Source organism: Rutilus rutilus, assembly GCF_951802725.1.
Source record: "Rutilus rutilus genome assembly, chromosome: 7".
Classification (NCBI taxonomy): Eukaryota; Metazoa; Chordata; class Actinopteri; order Cypriniformes; family Leuciscidae; genus Rutilus; species Rutilus rutilus.
In genome coordinates, this window is record NC_140221.1 from 29,538,325 (window position 1) to 29,563,257 (window position 24,933).

General features: G+C 36.9%; 1 protein-coding gene across 2 annotated transcripts in view; it reads left to right on the forward strand.

The window, feature by feature from the left end:
• Positions 1–2,732: 2,732 nt before the first annotated feature.
• The window catches only part of eeig1b (estrogen-induced osteoclastogenesis regulator 1b), a 37,089-nt gene continuing 14,888 nt past the window's right edge, over positions 2,733–24,933 (forward strand). The window contains exons 1-3 of one of the 2 annotated variants that reach the window (XM_084414742.1): positions 2,733–2,944; positions 3,194–3,240; positions 3,324–3,619. In XM_084414742.1, the coding sequence (XP_084270868.1) occupies positions 3,474–3,619 (146 nt within the window). In that variant the 5' untranslated portion in view covers positions 2,733–2,944; positions 3,194–3,240; positions 3,324–3,473. The remainder of the gene's footprint in view (positions 2,945–3,193; positions 3,241–3,323; positions 3,620–24,933) is intronic. The other variant, XM_084414741.1, reaches the window with a different exon arrangement.

Genomic DNA, 24,933 nt, shown 5'->3' on the forward strand with positions numbered 1-24,933 from the left:
CACATGCAGTTACCAATCACTTTTGTATACTTGTCACGCCCCAATATTTCTGTTTTTCCCGCTGTAATTAGATAATAATTATAATAACAATAGAAATATTATTATTATTATTATTATTATTATTAGAATTGCTTGTAATTATTGTGAATTATGATATTATAGATATTATTTATCTAGCAAATGCAGATTTGTAATTGTATGCTTGTGTGTGTAATATGCTGTTAAATTTGACCCTGGAACCCTACTTTTAAATATTCCAGTGGGCAAATGCCTAAACTCATTTACCCGTCATCACAGGCTATCAAATTCCCAAAAAATATTTAAGAGAGACGCCTGCTGGGCAAATCATAGAATGCAGTTTTCTGCTGTTTAAATTAGGATTTGAATTTCCTTTAAAGACAATTTCCTAAAGTGCAATTAGCTTTTTTATACTGGGGAAACACACCAGTAAGTTGATAACAACAGCTTTGTGTCTGAGGATTATTAATACTGCACTGTAAAAAAAAGTTTCTGCCTTAAATTTTTAAGTACAATCAACTTGGATGTTTAAGTCATTTCAATTTAAATTGCATTAACTTGACTTTAAAAAATGTTGAATACTGTCTAACTTATGAAACCATATAAACAATTTTTTACAGTGTGTCTTCTAAATAATGAAGGCCGGCTCAGCCACAAGAGTTGAAGGATTGTATCAAATCTGGCAGACTTTACCAAAAGCAAATTCTGATAAAAGCATCTTGAAAGCCATGGGTTTGATAAACTTCAGAACAACCTGATGCAAACAATATTTCATTTGCATTAAATATCTATGGCAATGATGCAACTGTGAAGAAGTAAACTGACCACAAGTTTCATTCATGACCGATTCTGTGTATTTGAACAATTTGAACAAATCTTAGTTCATTTCTAAGTTTCAGGAATAAAATCACTCCATTCAGCCATGTTTGCACATTTGTTGCCTTCCAGTAGACCTATAAATATATAGACAGGGAAATAATTTAGCGTGCGACTGAGTGAGGTACACAGAGCTTGGCTGTTCCTGTCTCCACCAAACTCTTGGCTCTCCTATTTGTGCACAGTAAGAACTGCTCGCGTGTCTCCCCTTCTGAAACCTCTGTACCACATACTTTTCTATTTTTGCCATGCATGCAGCTATGACTCAGTAAACAATACCTGTAAGAGAGCTATAGAAACAAAAAAACAAAACAAAAGGTTGTTTACTTGTTTATAGGGACAATTGTGGAGATGAGAGATTTCAGGAGAAACACCACAGCACTCCCCCCACTCACCATCATGAGCAGCGCTGTGGCAGCAGTGGAGTCAATCAGGTTCCTGGAACTCTCAGGGCCTAAAGTGGGACAATCACATTGACACATTGTGAAAAAGGCCCAGCAGAGGTTGTACTTGCTTGGCCAGCTGAGGAAGTTCAACCTGCTGATGCAGCTCTACTCTGCAGTCATTGAGTCTGTCCTGTGTTCATCTAACTGTCTGGTTTGGTTAAGTCACCAAATCAGTCATCAGGAGACTACAATGGGCAGTCCGGACTGCTGAGAGGATTATTGTTGTTCCCCTGCCCACCCTCTAGGATCTGTACTCTTCCAGAGTGAGGAAGAGGGCAGTTAAAATCATCACATCTCAGCCTGCTACAACCTTTGAACTATGCCGTTCAGACGGCGCATCAGCACTATAGAACATAGGCGAAGGAATGGTTTCTTCACACATGCTATTTACCTTTTGAACAGTTAAATGTCTTTCAAGTGCAAAACCCCACTTTTTTTGTGCAATATCCTTAAAGCCCTATTTATTCATATTTTTATTCATTTTATTATTTTAATATTATTATTTTTATTATAAGTTCATTATCTGTAAATGTTTATTCTGACTAAACCTATCTGTGTCTTTATTCATATATATATAGGCTATATATATTCTTAAATGTTATTATGTGTCTTGTTATAGCTTTATAAGCTTCAACAGCAAGGTAAATTCCTTGTGCAAGCACACTTGGATCTTTCTGATGCATATTAAGGCAATATTAAACCAATTTGTGTTAGTAGTGTTCATAATGAGTTCACCACTGCTAGAACAGCCGAGTGTGTCGTAATAAAACATTTTAAGTAAATTAAATTTTAACAAAAAGTTTGAAATACAAAAGCTAGAAAGGCAAACAAAGGCTAGAAAAAACTGTTGGTAAATTAGCTAACAGCTAAATAATTCATGTAGCCTATAAATTAATTGTCTTTCACACTGCCTACCATCTAATGATTTACACTGTATTATCCCTGTATGCCACTGTCTTTTATGTATATTTGATAAGGAGGCTACGAGCAATACGTCAAAATGACAATACCATTAGCAAGTATGCGGCCACGAGATGGCGCTACAGTCATTTTAGAACAAAACCTAAGCAAATCACACAAGCGCGCGAAATCCTCATTATTCACTAGGATAGTGATTCTCCTTGACAACACGAACGTTTGTTTTCGTCCTCCCGAGAAACCGCTGAGGGTTTTAGTGGTGAATTATTGTATTATTGATGCATCTACAAAGCTAGCATCATAACCTACATTATGGCAAAGCTAAACAACGCGCCTGAACTCAACATAACGTGCGTTTTGTTGGCTTTACACTGAAGTCGAAGCACTGTTGCGCTCTTGTGGATGTAACGGGAGTTTCAAACGCTCTCTGTGACCTGAACTGCTGGCTGTATTTAGGGAAATCCACGCGTCCATGGAGGCGGCGCTTATTGGAGTTCACTAAAGAGCCAGAGACCGTTTCAGTCCTGAGCAGTCAGTCAGTCAGTCAGTCAGTCTTTTGACTCAACGCCAAACAGTTGATTTCGGTACGATTTACATCTGGTTAGTAATTATATTATGGGTCGTTTTCTAAATCGTTCCGTCCAGTGATTTCTGTCCTGGCTTCCATATGAAAACTGCTCATCGACGTAAGTATTCAACTGTCTCTATTCAAATTTTCACTTACGACATGAAACAACAGGCGACTACTTTCGATTAAAGAGAGAAAATATGATGGTCATTTAGCTAAATATTGTCAGTAGCTATCAAGGAACATACTACATTTTCCTTGATTATGTGAATGTTGTCAGTGGATCCCAAGGATCTTTTCACCTGGATATAGGCTAATGGATTTCTTGAAGGTAACTAACTCTCCAGGGAATCTGTTTGCTTTTCAGCAAAGACTGTAGCCTTCCCACAGTGCTGCCCCTGTATTGGTTTTAAGGTAAGTTATGATGTAGTTTCTAATGTTTACTTGGTCTAATATCTTTCTAATGTCTAATGATTTTCCACTGTTTTCCACTCCAGGTTCCTCTGGACAGCTTCAGTCCTCTCAGAGATGCTGAACCAAAGCACATACATTGAGAAGAACTTCCAGGCACCAGATTAAAAGAAACTAATTTCCCTGTATTCGTCTACCTCTGTCTTCAAACATCTAAAGTTCAGTCTTTAAAAAATATGGCTTTTTTAATAAAAAAGAAGAAGTTCAAGTTTCAGATACACTTCACCCTGGAGGAGCTCACGGCTGTGCCGTTTGTGAACGGGATGCTCTTCTGCAAAATCAGACTGTTGGATGGTGGAGACTTTTCCATTGCTTCATCCAGGTAAGATTTGGGATTCTCTCTGACTGTATTGGGCCCAACACAAAAGTCCCCATGGTTTCTGCCAAATAAAACAGTTGCTAGGGCAGTAAAAACTGTGGTAACTTTTTATCAGACACCACTGTTACTTTACACTTGGTTTAAACTGTGCTTAACATGGTATGATTTTTGATGGACGATGATCTATAGCCTCAGGATGGTTGGAAAGACATTATTTTTGCGTATTGTTATTCTGCTGTTGTCTTTGGTGTAGGTTTCATTAGGAACACTCGTTCAGACCTTGGGTTTTTACTCAGCCCGCCCTACAGCAAACAATTTTTGAGTCCATTTAAAATGCACTTAGAAGACCACACAGGTTGCTTTGGGGGTCTCTTGAACATGTCTCACATCAAAAGCCAAGACATTTTTTTAAGGGTCAGGGTCAAACCACTACGCCATTCTTTACATTGTTTACCCAGGTAAAGGATTTTGTCTTTTGATCATTGCACACAGACAGCCTGAATCACGTCAATGTTCGCGATTTCTTTTGCTCGTGACTAATTCTAAACACATTCCTGCCCTTCGACTGTGGTTTAAGATGATAGCGCACATATGTCAGTGGTACGGTTGTTTATAAATTGAGGCTTAAGCTCTTAGGTTAAACTCACAGTTGGGCAAGTCTGATCAGACACAGCCTAATTAGAATAATGAAGATCCATTAGTAAATCTGAGTGATTCAGCAGTTTTATGTGATGACCAGTGCGGTTATTATTCCAGCATGTGAATGCCATAAAGCAACATGACTGATGCATGAATCTTGCACCTGATGTGTTGAATGCATTATTGTTTCTTCACTTTAAAATGTTTTACCCTATTCTGGACTCAAAACAGTTTTGCAGATAATTGGTTGATCGCATTTTTTTTTAACCAGTTCACATTTATCTAGTCTTGAGAATAAAATGTCTGTTTGTTGGTAGACTTGATATGAGATGTATGTATGTATGTAGGCTATATATTATCTTTTTTATATATATATATAAAAAAAATATATATATATATTATTATGATTATATATATATATATTTTTTTTTTTTATTAAAATAATTATTATTTAAAAATGTTAAAAATATATATATATTTTTTTTTATATATATATTTTTTTATATATGTGTGTGTGTACAGTATTTTTTTATTCAGCAAGGATGCATTCAATTGATCAAAAGTGACAGTAAAGACTTATTTTACATTGTTACAAAATATCTTTATTTAAAATAAATGCTGTTCTTGTGAACTTTCTGTTCATCAAATAATCCACACAAAATGTATAGCTGTTTCCCCTAGAACCACCTTCAGCCCCTCTAGCGACAACTCAGGGAGCACGAGAGACAGTAACTCTAGAGGCCAAAAATGTGTCAGTCTATTTGAAGTTCTCTTGTGTTGTGAAGTTGTTTTTAGTGGCATATGACTGGGGGTGGTATATTGTGTGGGCGCATTGACTTGCTAGCGGTGCCAGGCACAGTGAGTGCTCTGGTTCTAGTGCACTGAGATGCCCTCTGCATTCATTCTGCACAATGCCTTGTGTATCTAATGTGAGGAGGGAGAAGAGGGTTATGTCATGAATGTCCCAACATCATTCCTCAGATGTATTGATAAAGAGATTAGATTGGATAGATAGCAGAAACAGAGTGTGTGGTAATTTCTAGAGAGATAGTGGAGAAAAAAAAAACTGGATGGGAACTGGAAGTGGTATGCAAGATGGATAGAGGAGTAATGCACGAAGGAGAAAAAGAGAGAGAAAGCGAAAAACAGGACAGAGACTTCAGTGATAGTCCAAACAGAGAGCCGTTTGTCTGACTAAGCCACGGTCCTGTTTCCCTCTGCCCTCCTCCCCTCGCTCATTCTTTTCTCTCACTCTCTCACGTTTCTTCATCCTTCTGTCCTCTTATCAGTGTGGATTGAGTTCATGGAGCGCTTGATTGACAGGAGTCAGCTCTCAGACTGATGACAGACCAATAGTAGTACTATCAATGTGGAAGATCTTGCCTCTTTAATATGATCTCAGACTTGTTCTCCAGGTTTTCCACAATTCAGGTTTGCATTTTAACTGGGAGAAATCAGATCAACGTGATGATAACAATTCCTGGGGTGGATGATGAGGATGTAGACACAGAAGTCATTAGTTTCCAGAGGTGTCTTGGCTTGCTGAGTGGACAGAGGGCAGTGAAGCTTGAAGGAAGAGAGGGTTCTGATAGGCTTGCTTTTTAATGGTTGGTCTGCATAGAGGCGGGCACATGCACTTAAAGGAGAACTCCGGTCAATTTTAACATTGAGCTCATTTTTTTGTACATTTGGAGTGCTTTCAATACAGAGAACAACGACAAAAATTGGTGTTGCCTACACCGAGTTATTCTATTTTTTAAATTTGCACCCTATTGACTTCAATGGGGCAAGTAGTAAGCCTGCTTTTTAGCCTCTTAACATCCTTTAAGTGTCATTACAAGTGCACAGAAAATGTGAGTGATTCCTTCCGAGTGAACACGGGTGGATCTGACTGCAGTAGATGTTAGAGATATTAATAAAAATGAAGTTAATTCAGCCAGCGCTCATACCTTTGTTTACATCCTGTTTTCGGTGGAAGGCCATAGTAATCGATTCTCGAGTTCACGCGCATAGGTTTAGTGCCTATGATCACGCGCGTGAACTCGAGAATCGATTACTATGGCCTTCCACCAAAAACAGGATGTAAACACAGGTATGTGCGCTGGCTGAATTAACTTCATTTTTATTAATATCTCTAACATCTACTGCAGTCAGATCCACCCGTGTTCACTCGGAAGGAATCACTCACATTTTCTGTGCACTTGTAATGACACTTAAAGGATGTTAAGAGGCTAAAAAGCAGGCTTACTACTTGCCCCATTGAAGTCAATAGGGTGCAAATTTTAAAAATAGAATAACTCTGTGTAGGCAACACCGATTTTTGTTGTTGTTCTCTGTATTGACAGCACTCCAAATGTACAAAAAAATGAGCTCAATGTTAAAATTGACCGGAGTTCTCCTTTAAAGGTCCCATTCAGGCATTCACAGTCATTATTATTTTTATTTTGTTTGTGATTAGCATCCAAACCTTAAAAGATCTTGCTGAAATATTCAAGATTGAGTTATGAATCCTTCTTGTTGCACATTTTGTTAAGTTGTATCATTATTGTGGTAGAGATTATACAGCAGCAGTGGTTTCTAAGGCAACTGGTGTGTGTGTCTGTGTCTGTGTCTGTGCCCTAGTCTCTCCATTGATGGATAGTTTTTGATGAAATTACTCTGTAATTGTAATCATTACAGGGGTGCTCATTTCTCTTCCTTCCTGTTCTTTTGCTCTGCCTTCTACAGACGATAAATACTTAAGCACCCTTTGATTCTCACAGGTTTATTTCTGCAGAAGAATTAAGGCCCATTCTCACCAAAGACAATAACTATAAAGATAACTATAAAGTCTTAATCATTTTAATTCTGTGTGCCCGCAGTAGGTCATTCAGTCAAGGCATTTTGGGATTATTGGCATTGGTCAATAGCTAGGTATCGACACAAATTTCACGATTTAATTTGATTTTGATTCACAAGTTTGCTATTCGATTCATTCGACATTTAAATTACGCTGTTTATGTTTATACTTGTTTTTGAAATGAAAACATTTAAATGTTGGCTGTTAGGGATGCTCCAATCGATCGGCCGCAGATCGGTATCAGCCGATAATCACATTCTACGACTCAATCGGGATTTACTAAATTTGTCCGATCTCACAAACCGATTGCAATTTGATGAGGTAAAACCATAAAAAAAAATCTGCCGACGTACATGTAAACTGTATACAGATTAGGCTTTAGTGCCACATTCTGTTTTGTAACTTCGCAAAACATTAGTAAACTATTGTAAATCACACTTATTTTATTTGAGCAGTTTGTCTCGATTTAAATGAGCCCACACACAACATAACATGATGCGTAGATTTGAATAAAATCCTTACGGAGTAACATGACATGCTGTTTGGCTACAGCTATTGGACTTCTGGGATCTGATCATGTCGCGAATCGCGATAATGACGCAGTGTTTTTCAACGTCATTTGAAAGTTCAACCAATGGAAACTGGTTTTCGGTTAATAGTGGGTAGGGACGACGTGTTGATACCAATTGGACATTGTTTTACAGCTGGAGCGCGCTTGGATTGGTCTGATCGCTCAGATTATAAGGTCTTGATTTACCGTGCGCCATAGAATAGGAGCGCACAGAGGAAACAGCACTTTTTTTTTGTTTTTTTTAATCAAATGAGACCATTTGTACTTGATGATACATTGTTTCCTTTGTAGAGTTATTAAAACTAAGCCATTACTTTTAAGTATTCCACTTGAAATCACGTGAAATCGTTAAAAATGCCTTTATTGTGGGTTAAAAGTGACAGCCAACGGAGAGCTTACATATCACTTATATAAAGCTTTTTATTTTTATTTATGTACACACTGTTCAAACGATTTTAAATAAATGCTGTTCTTTTGAACTTTATATTCATTAAAGAATCACGGTTTCCACAAAATTTTTAATGAATAATGAATAAACGTTTCTTGAGCACTTCAACTTTGCCATCACAGGAATAATTACATTGTAAAATGGAGCATTTAAAACTTATTTTAAATTATAATATTTCACAATATTACAGCTTTTACTGTATTTTAAACAAATAAATGCAGCCTTGGTGAGCGCAAGGGACTTCTATCAAAAACATGAAAAAATCTTACCGACTCCAAACATTTGAATGGTAGTGTACATATTTTAATTATATGTACATTAAACTTGTCTAGATATAGGTATTGGCTTTGGCCACTGTACAATCAGTATCGTTGACCACTACTTTCTAAAGATGTTTTTGTTTTATATTGAATCTTTTGGTGCTGATTGACGTTCTTAAAGAGAAAGCTGAAGAAAGAAAGAGGATCCGGTTTCTCTCTGCTCAGTGTGTGTTATTTGCATCATGGCAGCTTTGACAAATCGAGCAGAACCTCATTCTTTAGATTCCACGGGAAGAGTTACACCCCGAAACAGACACACAGATTTTGCTAATTGACAATGTGAGATTTTGAAAACAAATCATTCTCTTTTTCATTGCCTAGAACCCATTCATGTGTATTCACGTCTGTTTTGTGTTTAGTATCTTAGCAACAGGGTATCAAATGAAACCTTTGAGAATGTGGCACTTTGGGTATGCAGCACACACACAAACACTCATCCATAATGATTGTATTGCCCATGCACCTTTAAGGAGCATGTAAGCTAAGAAAGGTAGTGAATGGTTTCCACACCTTTTCTTAGACCATCTTTTCTGGTTAAATCAAAAGCCCAATAGACAGAAGATTGATTTAGACTGATAAGTCTTTCTCTGGCTGCTTTTCTGGCTTTCTCATACACTCAGAGACTCATTAATGTCAATATTATATTTCTACCATATATTATATACGTCTTATCTGAGACTCCAGATGCAGTCAATTCATACACATAGGGCATCATTTTAATGAGGTGCTTATCTCTCTCTCTCTCTCCCACAATGCACCACAAAAACAACACATTCTGTCTGCAGTCTACAGGTTCATGCTCAATAGTTTGTTGCATTACAATCAAGAATGGCGATTTTTCTCACCTGCTTGTGTACTTTTCTCTTTTCACATACATAAAGTGGTCTGTAAGATATGTATTGCGGTGTGTCATAGTTCAGAAGTTCAATTCTTCTGGTGACTATACACACCATAAGGTTGCTAGTTAAGTTCCTGGCATGTGCTGCCAGCTTGCTTACGGAGCACAAGCGGGCAGAGGAACAAGGGTCTCATCCTGTACAGGTCGCGGTGTTATTGGGCTACAACTACTCAATGAGATTAGCAGCTGAGACTCAGCGGTGCACCTGCTCTCAGCGGGGACAGACTGAGGCTTCTGAACTGCCTCCTGTAAACACTTCATGAAACAGATTGCTGTGAACCAAACAGATGTAGGTAAACAGTTGGGGTGTCTTAACTGGACTTTACACTGTCTGCCCTCCTTTAGACATCAGCTACTATTTTACAAAGATCCATTAGTCAATGATTAGTGGTGATTGCTGCTATACGTCTAAACATTGACACGTAACAGCTCTTATCTTATCTATATATTTCAGATATATTTATATATTTATTTTCGCTTAGCAGATGATAAAGCTGATAAAAAAAAAAAAATCCATTAAAATTGCATTAGGTTTTTACATGCACAACAATACACTGATAACTATCAAAAATCTGCTTATTTAAAAAACAAAATAATACCAGTGAGAAATTGTGTACTGTACTGTAAAAGCAAAATACAATACAATACTTATATCAATAATCCTTAGTACAATCTCTTACAGAAACATCCCCACTTCTCTCTTCACGTGAGGATAATATAAGAATTGTATTAGTACCACAGGGATATTTTTTTATTACAGTAGCAATACTTAACATTCATGTAGCTGAAACAGTAGAGCATGAAATTAGCAACAACACCATGAGTTTGATTTACAGCGAATGCATGAACATGATCAAATGTATATATGCAATGCAAGTCGCATTGGATAAAAATGTCAGCCAAATGCATTCATGTAGAATTTATGCACTACGGTTCAATGGTTTGGGGTAAGTTTCATTTAAAAAACATTTTTTTTTAATGTTTTTTAAAAGAAGACTCTTATTCTCACCCAGGCTAAATTTTAAAATAAGTTAAAATAAATAATATTGTGAAATATCATTACATTTTTAAAATAACTGTTATCTATTTTGACAAATTAAAATGTAATTTATTTTTGAGATGACAAAGCTAAATTCTTACTCTAGTCTTCAGTGTCACATGATCCTTCAAAAATCATTCTAATATATTGATTTGGTGCTCAAGAAACATTTCCCCTGGATTTTTTTGTTGAATAGAAAGTTCAGAAGAAAATCATATATTTGAAATCGAAATCTTTTGTAACATTCTAAATGTCTTTCATGTCATATTTTAATCAATTTAATGTGTATTTGTGTATAAAATATTAATTAATAATTAATTATTAATAGTAATAAAAATATTACTTTCTTTAAAAAAAAAAAAAAAACTTGCTGACCCCAAATTTTGAACAGCTATACACGCAATACAATACATAAAATAAACAGAATAGAATTAAAGTAAAGAAAGAAAAACCAAGTTTGGAAATTTGCACTACTGTCATAGTGCCATAATGAAGTGCAGTAATGCAAATGTATAAAATACCGTATATAAATCATGCTCTCACAGACTAATGGCATTAGGCAGGAAGGAGTTTCTCTCAGTGGTGCACTGAAACACAAGTCAAGAACTATCTCTCATTTACTCATGGAGTCTGTGGGCATATTGTGGGAAAATATGGAAGAGAGGGGAAGACTTCTAAAAAGTGAGCACCATCTGGAAGGGAGTTTCACACAGAAGTAGGTTAAATGAAGTCCTGGGGGAACAGAAGGGTGGAGGGACAGAGGGAATGAGAACAAGCTTTTCACAAAACATGACTGGCCCTTTTGTGTTTGTCACAATTAATAGTTTTAGATGTAGTTTGTTTGCTTGTTTTGCCACAAGCCTTATTATTGTCGCAGTGCTATACAGATCTGTATTTGAGTTACGTTCTCGCAGCTTTTTTACAGCTGTGTCTTATGCTCCCTGTTTTTGCGTAGTCACAGGTTTCCAGGGGTCAAAGTTCAGTTGCAGGATGTGTTGCAGGGTTTCACAGACAACATAGCTAGGAATGTCCACTTGATTGACCTCTCTCCTCTTCACACGTTCCTCTGTCCCTCACAGCACTATATGCAAACACTCCAGTGCAGACGACAGTGTTTCTTGACAGCTTTAATACACGCATCTCCTCCACCTCAAATCTTCAGTCAGCCTGTTTAAAACGTAGTAGACTAAACTGTGTTGTCAGCACAAGAAACAGACATTATCTCTGTCCACACCTGTTACAGTTACCGTATTTAAATTACAAGCCTTGATATTGTATAGCCTACTATTATGAAAATATAGCCACACCAACCAACTGTTTTTTTTGTGTTAGCTTTTTTGTAAGCTTAGGGCAAAACGTGTACAAGACATACAGTCCCGAACAGCACGAAACATGATATTGTTACCATTCTGGTGATTCTAGTGCATTCTTCGTTCATTTCAGGGTCAGACTCTTTATATCAGTGTACTTTATGGCCATTTTGTTGCAGTACAGTGTGGGTCTAATACTGTCTGATAGATTTGGGTTATATTAAATGAACATTTTGATGCTTGCACCATCAAAGCACAGCACCAGCATCTGGATACTTCATTACATACACCGAACCTAAATCAAAACCTTTGTTCAGGGAGAACCTACCACAGAAAGAAGAAAACACCGTAGGTGAATAATGACTGACATTAAGCTGGCTGTAATGTTGCACCAGTCTTTTATTATTTCTGGCTTAAAGTACCCATTTGAACATTCAAGGAAAGGAATTACTTAGTGACTTTGCACCCTGCTGCCCTTACATTTTGTTCTTCCTGCAAATTGTAGTCTGTTTAGACTTGTCTTTCTTCTCCCTCCAACAATGTTTTTTTGTGGTTTTGCCTCTGCATGTTAAGAGGCTAGGCTAATCATTGTGCTTTATCTTCTGCCCACTCTTCAATCCATTCCTGTCCACTTCAGATGCATGTGCTGTCATACACACCGTCTGCACTCTGATTGCAATCTCGGAGCAGTAAATCTGCTGTGCCTCTCAGAATTTGGACTCTCATTCATAGACAAGCTCGGAGAGCTTGTGAGATCAAAGGTCGAATTCTTTTTGAGGCATAAAATTGCCTACTGCTCTAGATGAATTTATCCCAGCCCCCTTCAAGTCCTGCATTGGGTAAAAAAGATATATATATATATATATATGTATAAGTGAAAAAGTTAATATATAACGGGACTTGAAATGACCATTGGAAATTGATTGGGTCGATGACGTTTGTGAGGGAGAGTAAATGTAGCACATGAATTATGTTCACAAATAAATCATTTATAATAATCTGTCAATTTTGATTTCATTGCGACTTTAATCTGGTAGTGCATTGGTAGAGTACACAATCACATTGTGTATATTACAATGGCAGTAAGTGGAAATGTATTTAGTCATCAACACCTTGGTCAAATTTTATATATGTAATGTGACAAATCTTTAATTTCCCTAGCCTTTCATGCAAATTCAACGTCATTCATTCAATGTCAAACATTCTTGCATACATAACTCAAAAACAATGTTAGGCTGTTTAACATTCCTCATAACACACACAAAGATTTGTAAATTACAGTAATTACTGAAGCGTTTAGCCCATTGGCTACATGGAGAAAATTATTTTTAGAGTATTGGTAAGTTTAGTCTTGCCTGTTTTATAGAGAATGCCTGACAGAAAAGACGAGCAGCTGAATGAGGAAAACACAGCTGGCACTCCTCAATTCCTATAGAATTAAAAACCACTTATATCTGTATTTAATGCTATGCTATACTATACATTATATGTTATATACTTTATATAGCATATCAAAATCTTTCTAAAATTTAATTTAATTTATAAATCATCTCTCTGAGGTCATGTTAAACCATTTGACTTGAGTTTACAGTCTAAACAGGCTTACATTAACAACCGGCAGAAGAATTCTTTGCTTGATCAGTAACAACAACAATGCCTTCTGATTTACAGAAAGCTCCACAATTTCCCAGAACTATTAAGGGTTGCTGGGAATAATCAACCAGTGACTTTAAGTACAAATGGTTTGTATCTGTCAATCCCAAAGTGTTCTCACCACCCCTTCATTTTCTTACTTGTGTGTTTTTTTTGGGTCTCTCCATCTTTCAGTCAGCTAAGAGAGCCTGAGTCAGATCCACAGACACGTGAAAGAAAGAGAAAGAAAGAAGGAAGGGAACGGCAAATTGGCCTATATAGGGTGATAGCAATGAAATGTGACTCTCATCAGGAGACACTGTTGCTGGTCTGCCTGTGCTACAAAAATCTGGAGTTGATTTCAAAGAGTTTCAAAGATTTCAGTTTAGTCTGTGGTATTTTTCTTTCAAGCATTCTGTTTCCATCAATCTTGATAACTTTGTTTTTAGTTGATCTTATATTTGTTTGTTTTCATGTGACCAGAGCTCCCACAGCAGAGGCATTGCATATTGTTTGGCTGCTCGTATACAACAGTTATTGGCAGTATATCATCTTTAAAAAGAGTGAGCTGTGTTTTCTCATCTGCGTTGCTCTGTGTTTCTGGCTCTTATCTGAGCGTCTGGCCCGTCCCGTGGGTCCTGATCCATTCCAGTGGAATGAGAGATGACTAAAATCACAGAGATCCTGGAGCCTATGAGAGCAATTTTCTATTTTGACCTCCAGTCTTCAGCTCACTGCTGAATGTTCAATTGATTACTTATTGATAAGTGTTTAATCATGCTTTTTAAAGCCATTTGGTGTCCCCATCTATGTCACCAAAGCTATTCCACACCAACCATTCCAATAACTGTGACCTTCTGAACGCTTTCAATCAGTAATCAATTAAAGTGAGGTTTTGTTGGCAAATGTAGTCCACAGGGTCCACTTACAGCATTGAAGAGGCTCTGATTTCAAAACTCAGTGATAAGGGCCTCTGTTCCAGTGAATAACACTGCACGGGTGGTTACATGTGTAAAGTGCATGTAGGACTGGTCTCCACTCTAGCCATTCCTGTGCCTCTTATGCAACAGCTAACAATGATAATGTCAAGAGGCCCCCGGCTGGTATTTGCATAGCTTGTCAGAGATGAAAAGAGCCAGGTTATGATCCAATGTTCAGCGTTTGAGGGTCTTTGTGGCCATTTCTGTGATTGTGTGTCTGGATGTCTGTAGTCAGGGCAGACTGTTAGTCGTTCATTTATGCCTTTAGTCTATTAGTTAGTGGAAAAACTGTTTGTCCACGTTTTCGGGGAGAAGTGAGCTCCATGTCTTGCTCACAATGAAGCCGGCCTTGGAGAAGATGCACTCCGATGGCATTGACGTGGAAGTTAAGTTAAACATGTCGTGCAGAAACTGCGATACTTAACTTAGCTTCCGCACTTCGCTTGAACACTTGGATATGCATCTAATATTAGCACACATTTATCTAGGTTAACGTTAGAGCGACGGCCATGTAAAGTGGCTAACGTTAGGCTACTACTTGCATGTTTTAAATAAGTCATGTTTGAGATTGCACATCACCTTTTTGTGGTCATTCTTTACTCTCTGGAAATGTTCCCACAGTACTTTTTATTTTCTACCCAACATATTACCCCATGGACCAGCCGTGACTGCGTGACTGCCAATTTCTGTGGAGTTTTTTTTTTCTGTAACTAACTGACTAATTAAAATTGAGCCGCCAGAGCCTCATTCTCCTTTCTCATCGCCTAATGTTTAGTGTTAGGGGACAGCCCTAGTAGTCTGTTGATGTACTAACAGCGACAGATAGTGCATGCAGATTTTTAGGGCGTCATAAGCACGTCCCCGATATGTTGGCTCATCTATCTCTTCCATCGTTCATTGAGAAAATGTAATAAAAGGATTAAAATCCCAGGTGGTGCATGAGGTGAGAGAAATGTTAAAGGTCCCATTCCATGGATTATTTTTATTATTTTATAATGTTTCCAGGGGTGCCCTTATAATGTTAGTATGTTTTTTAGATCAAAAATTGTTATAATTTAGAAATAAAAGGCATATTTCCTAGCCTGATTTCATTCCCTGGTTTGAACACTCTGTTTGAAGGGGCGTGTCTGCTGTGAGACTTCAGTGTAAACGCCCTCTGCTGTGATTGGCTGACATGCTTGCATATGAAATATCTGGCATTACATGTGGAACTATCTGGAAAACTTTTACTATTACAGCTATTATACGTTTTTACTATTACAGCTATCTGGATTAACGAATCATGAGGAGTTTTTTAAGTATTTAGATCTATTACCATCACATAAAAGGTTGCAGTTATGAGCATTGAGCAGATGACAGTCTGTTGATCGCTTGAAAGATCTTATCATTGCAACGCAGTTTCTGCACTATCACTAATGATTTCACCAATGCAAACATGAGGCATATAAATACAGTAAGAGCTTCGTTGTGCAGTGTAACAGCGTCATTGATTTCATAACGAGTTTTGGCAAGTGTCCAGATAAACTCGCGCTGTGTGATTGATAGCTTGGGCGATTGGAAAGGGATTGTTCTTTGATCGCTTTCTGTATGTTAATCACAGTTTAAGTAAGATTATTTTCATCCTACTAAGAGAAACGAACGATGTGAAGAGTGATCGCTACTTCCATATTAAATCACTACTTACCGCTTGCTGGAATATAGTTGAAATAGTCCCCTTCGTCAGTATGAAACGCTGAGAGAAGTCTGCTTGATATTATTCCAGGTTAGAAAAACAGTCCGTGGTGAAATGGACAGAGCAAACGAACAACTTCGAATTAAACTTTTGCGGTATCCGATTATAGATAAACATCAACCAGGTCTGTTGACATTTCGCCATCAATACGCCTGTGTTCCTGTGGGCGGAGGTTACGGTTCTAGTGACATCATTAAAGCAGGATGTAGAAGGGTGTAGTCCAATCCAGCCGTTTTTTGTAGTCAACTTCTGTTAAATAAAATATCTCGCTTGGCATTGAACTTTGAGCTTTATAATTTTACAGATATTATTTATACTCTAACAACAACATTACACACTAACTAAAGTTTGAAACATGGGATCACATAGAACGGGACCTTTAACTTAAAAAAACTTAAATCTTTAAACAAAAACATCAATAAAAATTGTTCCATGTAACTACAAATTAATTTGTACCCAATATTTGTGCGTCATGTACCTTTATGTTGAATAGAGTATTGTGCTGTTAGCTTAGCAACATGTTCATTAAAGTCATAACGAAATGTAATGTTAATTAAATTTCTATTTTTAATGAAATATTGCAGTGTTTATATGTAATGTAAATATATTCATTTTTAGTAGCCTAATTAAAGTAATGTGCCCTTGCATCTTTAATGGTTCCTTTGTAATTAGATTGTCCCAAATTGTTCATGTGCTTACAAGATATTAAGATGCTGTCTTAGAAGGCAGTAGGAGCTCACTAAGGTTTTGAACCAGAGCTTCTGTCTCTATCATCTTCTCTAAGGCTAATTTAATGAGAGCTGTCAACAGCTTTTCAGCACACATCTATTTTTGGAGGTTAATGGCACTAAATTTTTGTGACGTGTTTGAATTAATTTAACTTTTTTTTACTTCACCATAATTATTGAAAACTGCATTTGAATTGGTAGTTTTTACTTTGTGTTCAGGTCCAAGGTTTAGCCACTGATTATGTAAAGTCCTATTAGTTTTGCCTTTCACATGGTTAATTAAATTCCTGAGACTCCTGATTTATTTGAGCAACCCTGGTAACAGAGTAATTCGTTAATAACTCAACAAACACACTTTGTGTGTTTTTGAACATGTGTGTTGTCTAAGACAAAAATGCATACTGATTTAGCTCTGAGATGTCAGAAGATTAATGAACTAATCAAGTTCAATGCAAAAGTAAGTTCATTAGGATAGCTGTTTGCATTAATGTATTCACATTCGCTCTCCATAAACGTTCAAGAACTGCTTTCCTTTTCACCTCAATTTTATTGGAGTGTTTATCAAATTCAAGATGGATTTGAGTTCCACCTACGCAGCCACAATAAATTCTCCCATGGCAGAAAATTTGGCAGATCAATCAATCTATATGATACAATCTTTGCACCCTCGGGTCAATTAATTCTCCATTTGTTTTATGACTGAAGGCTTACGCATTAGTTAGAACTTGTTTAAGATCACTGGTCCTCTAGTAAGAGTAGATTTGTTTTTGGTTGTCACTCCTAAATCTCAAACGGTATTGAATGGCAGCATTGAGAGAGAAGTTTGTGGTAGCTGTTGCCTGGACCTGTGAGATGTCAACATCACAGGAATCTCTAAGGGCTGGATTGCATTGCAAAACCACCATTCTCTTCTCGGCCCCCGTCCCCTACCACAGGTACTACTCTCTAATCTCAGCATATGAGAGCTCAATACATAATGCAATAAAAAGCAAATCCCTTTGTGTGACTAAATCAGTAGATTGATTCAATCTTGTTTGTGTGGTCCAGGTAAACCCTACAGTTGGGGTACCAAGTGCTCCCATAAGGATAGTAAAACCTGCATTTTTTTTTACTTGATATTACTGTTGTCACTGTATTTTTGACCAAAAAAAATGCAGCCTTGGTGAGCATAAGAGACTTTCAAAAACATTTAAAAAATCTTACAGATCCCAAAACTTTTGAACGTCAGCGCACAGAATTGTTGTATATAGTTTTTATTTTTCCTACACACTAGTTCTCCTAATTTATTTTGCCCTTTGTCAAAATAAAAGCTAAATCTTCGGAGTAAAATAACAGTTGGTGCTCCAAGTAGTGTTTCCATACCATCTGACTTAAAAATCTGAATCAGTAGGACAGTCTTGTAGTAGCAGTATCAGATCCTCTCTTTAATCAATTCCTTCCCTCAATTGTATATATTATAATTAACATAACTTTTTTTTATTATTTCACTGGGTTTCATGATGCATCTTATAATCACATGACCTTCCGTAACGCCCACATTACAGCATGTAGGCTACAGTATTCTTTGCATGCACACAAACACACTAATACAACATGTTTCTGATCCACATGTTTGTGTGGATCTACAGGAGAATAGGTTTAACACTGTCTGTCTAAACAGATGGGCTCAGATTAACTCTTGCGTTGGAATTTAGGCTACAGTTGAGTCTGCTGAAAGGACACAACCAATAATACACATTATTCAGATGAATTTTAAAAGCTGTCCTTGTGTTGACTAAAGGGCAAAGATGTAAAGACCTCAGCGAGATTTCAGAACAAACCCTCGTTTAAAAGGCTGATTCGACTGCTGTCACCAGATTGGATGAGGCTAAACGTTAGAATATTATCCACACTCAATCAAAAGTGTTTTATTTCTTCTGCCGTAGTCTTTGCTTAACACACACGCGACAACATCAACAATCTTCTGGCTCAGCCGAGTGTTTCTAGAGGGAGGTGAAGAGTCAGTGTTTGCGAGGGATGACCTTAGGCATTGTAGTCTTTGCTCTGGACGAAGATTGATGCTCTTGCTGGGACATCTGGAATGCTGTTATTGTGTTTACGCCAAGACGATGTCATACCTCACTCTTGTGCACAATTAGAGGTTTATACTCCATGAGGGTATGTAGATTTTTTTTTAAAAATGATGAATAAGCTGCAAAAGTCCCCTTATGAAAGACATGTTACAATATTTACACACATGCACAAAAGTTTTTGGGCAGTAAATTAATACTTTTAGATAGCTATTCTGCATTACATTGATCAAAAGGGACAGTACAGAAATGAATAATATTACAAAAATAAAATGCTGTTCTTCTGAACTTTCTATTAATAAAATAAATAAATAAATCCTGAATATTTTTTTTTTTAATCATATTTCCAAAAATATGAAAGCAAGGGTTAGTTCACCCAAAAATTCTGTCAGTATTTACTCACCCTCATGTTGTTCCAACCCCAACCGTAACACTTTCGTTCATCTTCAGAACACAAATTAAGATATTTTTGATTAAATCTGAGAGCTGTCTCACTCCTCCATAGGCTTCTTTGTAATTGAAACTTGCCAGCCCAGAAAGTTAGTAAAGAAAATGTTTAAAATAGTCCAAGTGACTACAGTGGCTCAACCATAAGTTTATCAAGCGACATAGTGAGCCTACATTCTGACTTTGTGCTGCGCTGTTGCACTACATTTTTGGGTGAACTGTTTTCAACGTTGATAATAATAATAATAAGAAATGTTTCTTGAGAACCAACTCAGCATAGAATGATTTCTGAAGACTGGAGTAATGGCTGCTGAAAATCCAGCTTTGCCATCACAGGAATACATTTAAAAATATATTAGAAATAGAAAACTTATTTTAAAGGGTTCATGAAATGGAAATTCAAAAATAACATACTGCAAGTTTCATTTCAAAATGATCGTTTTTACAAATATTTGAATTTTAAAAAACAAATAACTTTGTTAAAATCATAAGCTAACCTCCAGAAACATAATATAAAGATCTGAAAATGCATTTCATGACTCCTTTATTTGTAATATTATTTCACAATATTGCTGTTTTTATTGTATTTTGACCAAATAAATGTAGTCTTGTTGAGAATAAGGGTGTATTCACACCTGTCTTGTTTGGTTCGATTGAATCGAACTCAAGTTCGTTTCCCCCCTTGGTGCGGATCTTTTGGGCAGGTGTGAATACAGCAATCGCACTCGGGTGTGGACCAAACAACCGTACTGAGACCCAGCTGAAGAGGTGTTCTCGGTCCGGTTCCAAACGAACTCTGGTACGGTTTGTTTAAGGTGTGAACATGGCCCGACTCAATTGTAGAAAGCACTGCACCTTTTTTGACAGGGTCAGATTTTTACTATGTAATTTGGGGTGATGAAATGCCTATACATTAGGGGTGCAACGGATCGCAGTTGATCTGTACGAAGTTGCGAACCAGGCTCCACGGTTCGGCACGCATGTGATTCACGGATTAACTGCTAAATTTAACCATCATAGAGTGAAAGTTTATAATTTAGATGTGTTTTTGTCTTGCCAATTTACACATTCAAACAATTTTAAATGCAGAAAAAGAGGCGAAAATTGGGACTCGCCGCACGCACCCGAAGCGCGCGCAGAGAGAGAGAGCGTTAACATAACAGAAAATTATGTTAAAAGTTAAACACTCATCAAAATATCCATCTCAGCAAGTATTCTCTCAGTTATGTCATAAGTGAACAGTTGAGAAAGAAACCAGATGTTTGTCCGTTTTTTTCGGTCCGTGCATTCGGTCTTAAAGTGACAGCAGACACCTACACTGAAAAAAATTATTCATTGACTAGTTGAATTTACTAAAAGAAATTATGTTAATTGGATCCACATAATTGATTTTAGCTACATTTAAACAAATGCATTACGTTGAACTAAGTTCAGCTTAATGCATTTGTTTAAATGTAGCTAAAATCAATTGGGTGGAACCACTTACGATAATTTTTTTTAGTAAATTCAATGATTTCAGTAAATTCATTGAATTTTCTAAATGTTTTTATCGTAAGTGGTTCCACCCAATTGATTTTAGCTTCATTTAAACAAATGCATTAAGCTGAACTTAGTTCAACGTAATGAATTTGTTTAAATGTAGCTAAAATGAATTATGTGGAACCAATTAACATATTTTTTTTGTGTAAATTCTACTAAGTAAGTCAATAAATCATTTTTTTCAGTGTAATATTCCAACTGTTGTCTATGTATTTAATGTTAATAAAACGACAAAATACAGCTTTAACAAAGATGCAACTATATTTCATTTATACAGTGAAGAAGTAGTGTTATTTTACATTTAGGCTTAATTATTAATTTCTGTACCTGAATACTACTGTTAGACTTAATAACTTTATTTACTATTTATCTCTACTTGTAATTTGTGTATTTGTTCTTATTTTATTACTGACTGTTCACTTGTTTTTAATAATGTTTGAACTTTATCAGTTAAGAGCATGCTTTCTCCGCCGGAACCATCTTGCAGCACATCTTCGTCTTCGCAAAATCCTAATTACAACATCGTATAGATGACATTGTATCAAATGATGCTCATAAGTTTCTTCATATTGCGTTAGTAGCTTGAAACACCAAATCAGTAAAAGAATAAAAATCGCACTACGAAAGATCTCCATGATTAGCCTGTTTTTTGCACTTCCTGCTTTTCCCTGCTTGAGAATTTCTGTCCAATGAACACGCGTGGGTTTGTTTACAAATTTTGGTTCACTTCCAAAAAAGGCAGTGTGAAAGCGAACCACACCAACCAAAGCAAGTAAACTATAGCGGAGTAATATAAATACACAGAGACTTATTTTTATATTCTTACTGACTCCGCACACATTTGAACAGTAGTGTTTATTAAAAAATATACTTTTTCCAACTAAAAAATCATGTTTTTTTTTTTTGTTTTTTTTTTAAGGAATAGCCTAAGCTCTGTAAAAATGACTTTCCAGTAAACAAAATTTTTGCTTGTTTTTTTTTTCTCCTGTGGTGATTTAATTGCAAATTTTACGGGCCTTATTTTGTCCACAGGCGGTGTTGTTTGACAGCCGGGCACTAGATGCTCCACTAAGCTAATGAGCTCTGCGGAGAGATGAAATATAGATATCAGCCACTGCAGTGCCTCGCATCACAACATGATGGAGAGAACTGTGAATAATTCATTAGGTCTGATAATCTTCGTGAGTTTAATACATTTTAACGTGAGTCGGTCACGTTTTAAGATGCAGCACGTGCCTGTTTCCCTCGTGCTGTTACAAAACACAGTTTTTGGAATGTTGCACTCAATTTTCAGTGGCAGTGAACCATAGCTGCAGCTTATAAAGCAAGTAGTGGGGTCTCATCAACCAACGGGCAGAAAACTTTACACAAAAACAAAAACTAACACATCAAGGGCCTGTAAAATGTTCTTTACCTCATTACATCTCAAGTCAGGTCCTAATCAGGTGTGACTTGATAAAAAAATTAAAAAAGAAGTGAGCAAAGTGATATGTTTTCTTTGTGAAATCTCATTGGTCCATATTCCAGCTCCCCATACATTAAAGTCAGTATAAAACGTAAGTTCCAATGTTTTTTTTCTTCCCTAGAGTGATTGGTTATCAGAGTGAAAACGGCTTCTGGAACAAGAAAAAATGTAGAGCTAGGCTTGATTTTGTCCTGTCATCTCAATTGATTGACAGGTTGTCGGGAAGTTTTTTTTATTAGAGATAACGAGGGCATTTATTTTAAAAAATAACAACGTGCATAGATAATTCATTTATAATAAATGCAGCAATATTCCATAAAAAAAAAAGAAAAAAAAAGAATTGGACATTTTGACTTTAAACAATAGGCTAGCTTTTCAATGTGCCCTCCAAAAGCTTGCGTTACCATCCAAAAGAGGCACAAAATCACTTGCATAGACCTTTACCATGACTGTTCCCTGCTGGTGGAATGACCTGCCTCACTCAAGCCGAGCTGCTGAGTCTTTAGCCATTTTCAAGAAAGATCTTTATTTTGTCAACACTTGACCCATTAATACAAACACTTTCTATTTCTAATAGAAATAAATTTGCTATGGGTACTGTGCTAGACTAACTGGGACTTGTCACAGCACTTACATATTGTTGCTCTTTTGTTGGTTTAAATGCTTCTATTGTTCTCATCATGTGTAAGTCACTTTGGGCAAAAGCATCAGCTAAATGTTACACTGTTTTCATGTTCAGTGCGGACATGATTGTCACATTGCTCTTAGGCCCTGTTTACACCTGCTATTAATATGCATTTTGGTCGATCAGATCATAAGTGGACGATGCTAAATACAGGTGTAAGCGGGATCTAAAACATTTTGAGCTTGTCCGCTTTTGACCACTTCCAAATATTGTCGAAAACGCATTCGGATTGAAAATCCGCATTCTTCCCCTCGTAGAACTTGTGAATGAACGCATTCTTCCCCTCGTAAAAATCCAGACAGAAGTGGTTTAAAGTGGACAAAATAGACAGATTATTTAAGTCTCCTTCGTCTACTTGTGATCCGATCAACCAAAACACATCTCAATACCAGCTGTAAACAGGGCCTTAGACACGTTTCAGTCTCATTACCCAGACCTCTGTGCTTCCATATATGGAAAGTGTGTGAGCATATCTTCTCAATACATCTATCTTTTGTGCTCAATATAGACCCTTGTGGTGAGCTCACTTGCAAGTGATCACCACACATCCACGTCAAATCCATTGTTCTTTTCAGCAGCCAACATGACCTCAGTGCAACTCAATAACATGTGTATCAGTGAAGTAGGTCATGTTGTTTATTTTCCTGTAGTTTATGTTACATTTGTACTCATCCCATGTGCTCTGTTGTTTTTCTCCCACTGTACTATAGGTGTGTGTCTGTATTTTGTGGATGCATGTGAGTGTACGTGCATGTGGTTGTATGTTGTGTATGACTCATTTTCATTCCTCTCACCAGCTTGATTCCCTCCTTCGTCATTCCTGTTCTCCCCAATCCAGATGAGGAATCTGCTGCCTCTCTGATCTCTGTTACAGATTTTACACAGATGTGCTTGTGTGTGAACGTCCTTTTCCATGTAGTTAAAGGGGACATATCAAGGAAAGCAGGATTCTTCTTGCTCTTTTGATATAAAAAGTGTTCAATGTATGCTATTAAACTTTCAGAAATACCGGCCAAGTCCACTTAGAGGGTTTATTGAAACTAAGTTGAGCACAGTAGAATTTGATTGCGACAGAGCCCCAAAAGGGACATTCGCTTGCAAAAGTTGTGTTCCTCCAAGATACGTGGCATTCGCAGGTCAACACAAAAGCATTATGAAACATAATTTTTACTCCCAGCTCATCCCCCCCAATCACCATGTCTTTTAAGGGCTTTGTAAATTGCCCGTGTTGACATAACAAATGTATATGTCAGCAATGTGAGGAGAGCCTTTTGCATGCAAAGCGGTTATCCAGTCTTAACAGAGATCACTTACATATTAACATTTATGACTTAAAATTTGCAGTAGCAAAAACAGCCTGTTTAATTATTGGGGTCAGAGAGAGGGTGGGAAGACAAAATGATGTCTGTCTTGCTGCCAAAAACTTTCACTAACATTATAATTGGACTTCAGGCACACACAAAATGAAGAAAGGATCTTTTAACCGTCTCCATTATAAGAGCACAAAATCCCAGTGTTTACTTAATAAGGATGCGCAAAAGTACATATTTTCAAAACCATCTTGCCAGAATGACAAATCCTCCTTAAGGGAGCCTTGTGTAATTTTCGGGTTTTAGGTTCACCGTTTCTAAGGGTGGAGCTTTTATGTGTTCAAAAACAGCTATTCGGCGTTAAAAAATGTTGAGTTCAAAAATGCAAAACTTGTGGTATTAGACTCTGTAATAGCTGTGAGCTATTATTTCCATTGTGTTTACATTTACATGCTCTTCACATGCTGGTGTCTTTGACTTCCTCTGTCGTGTTTCGTCACGTCAACAGTCTGAGCCTGTTTGCACCTGTCTGCATGCTTTGAAGTGTTTTCTGAAGTTTTTACAAGTTAGAGAGAGAGAGAGGTGTGTGTGTGTGTGTTTGCTCTGTTTCTGTTTGCTTTAAGATGAATGTCTCTCATTGGCACTCACATGAGTTAGTTTTAGTGT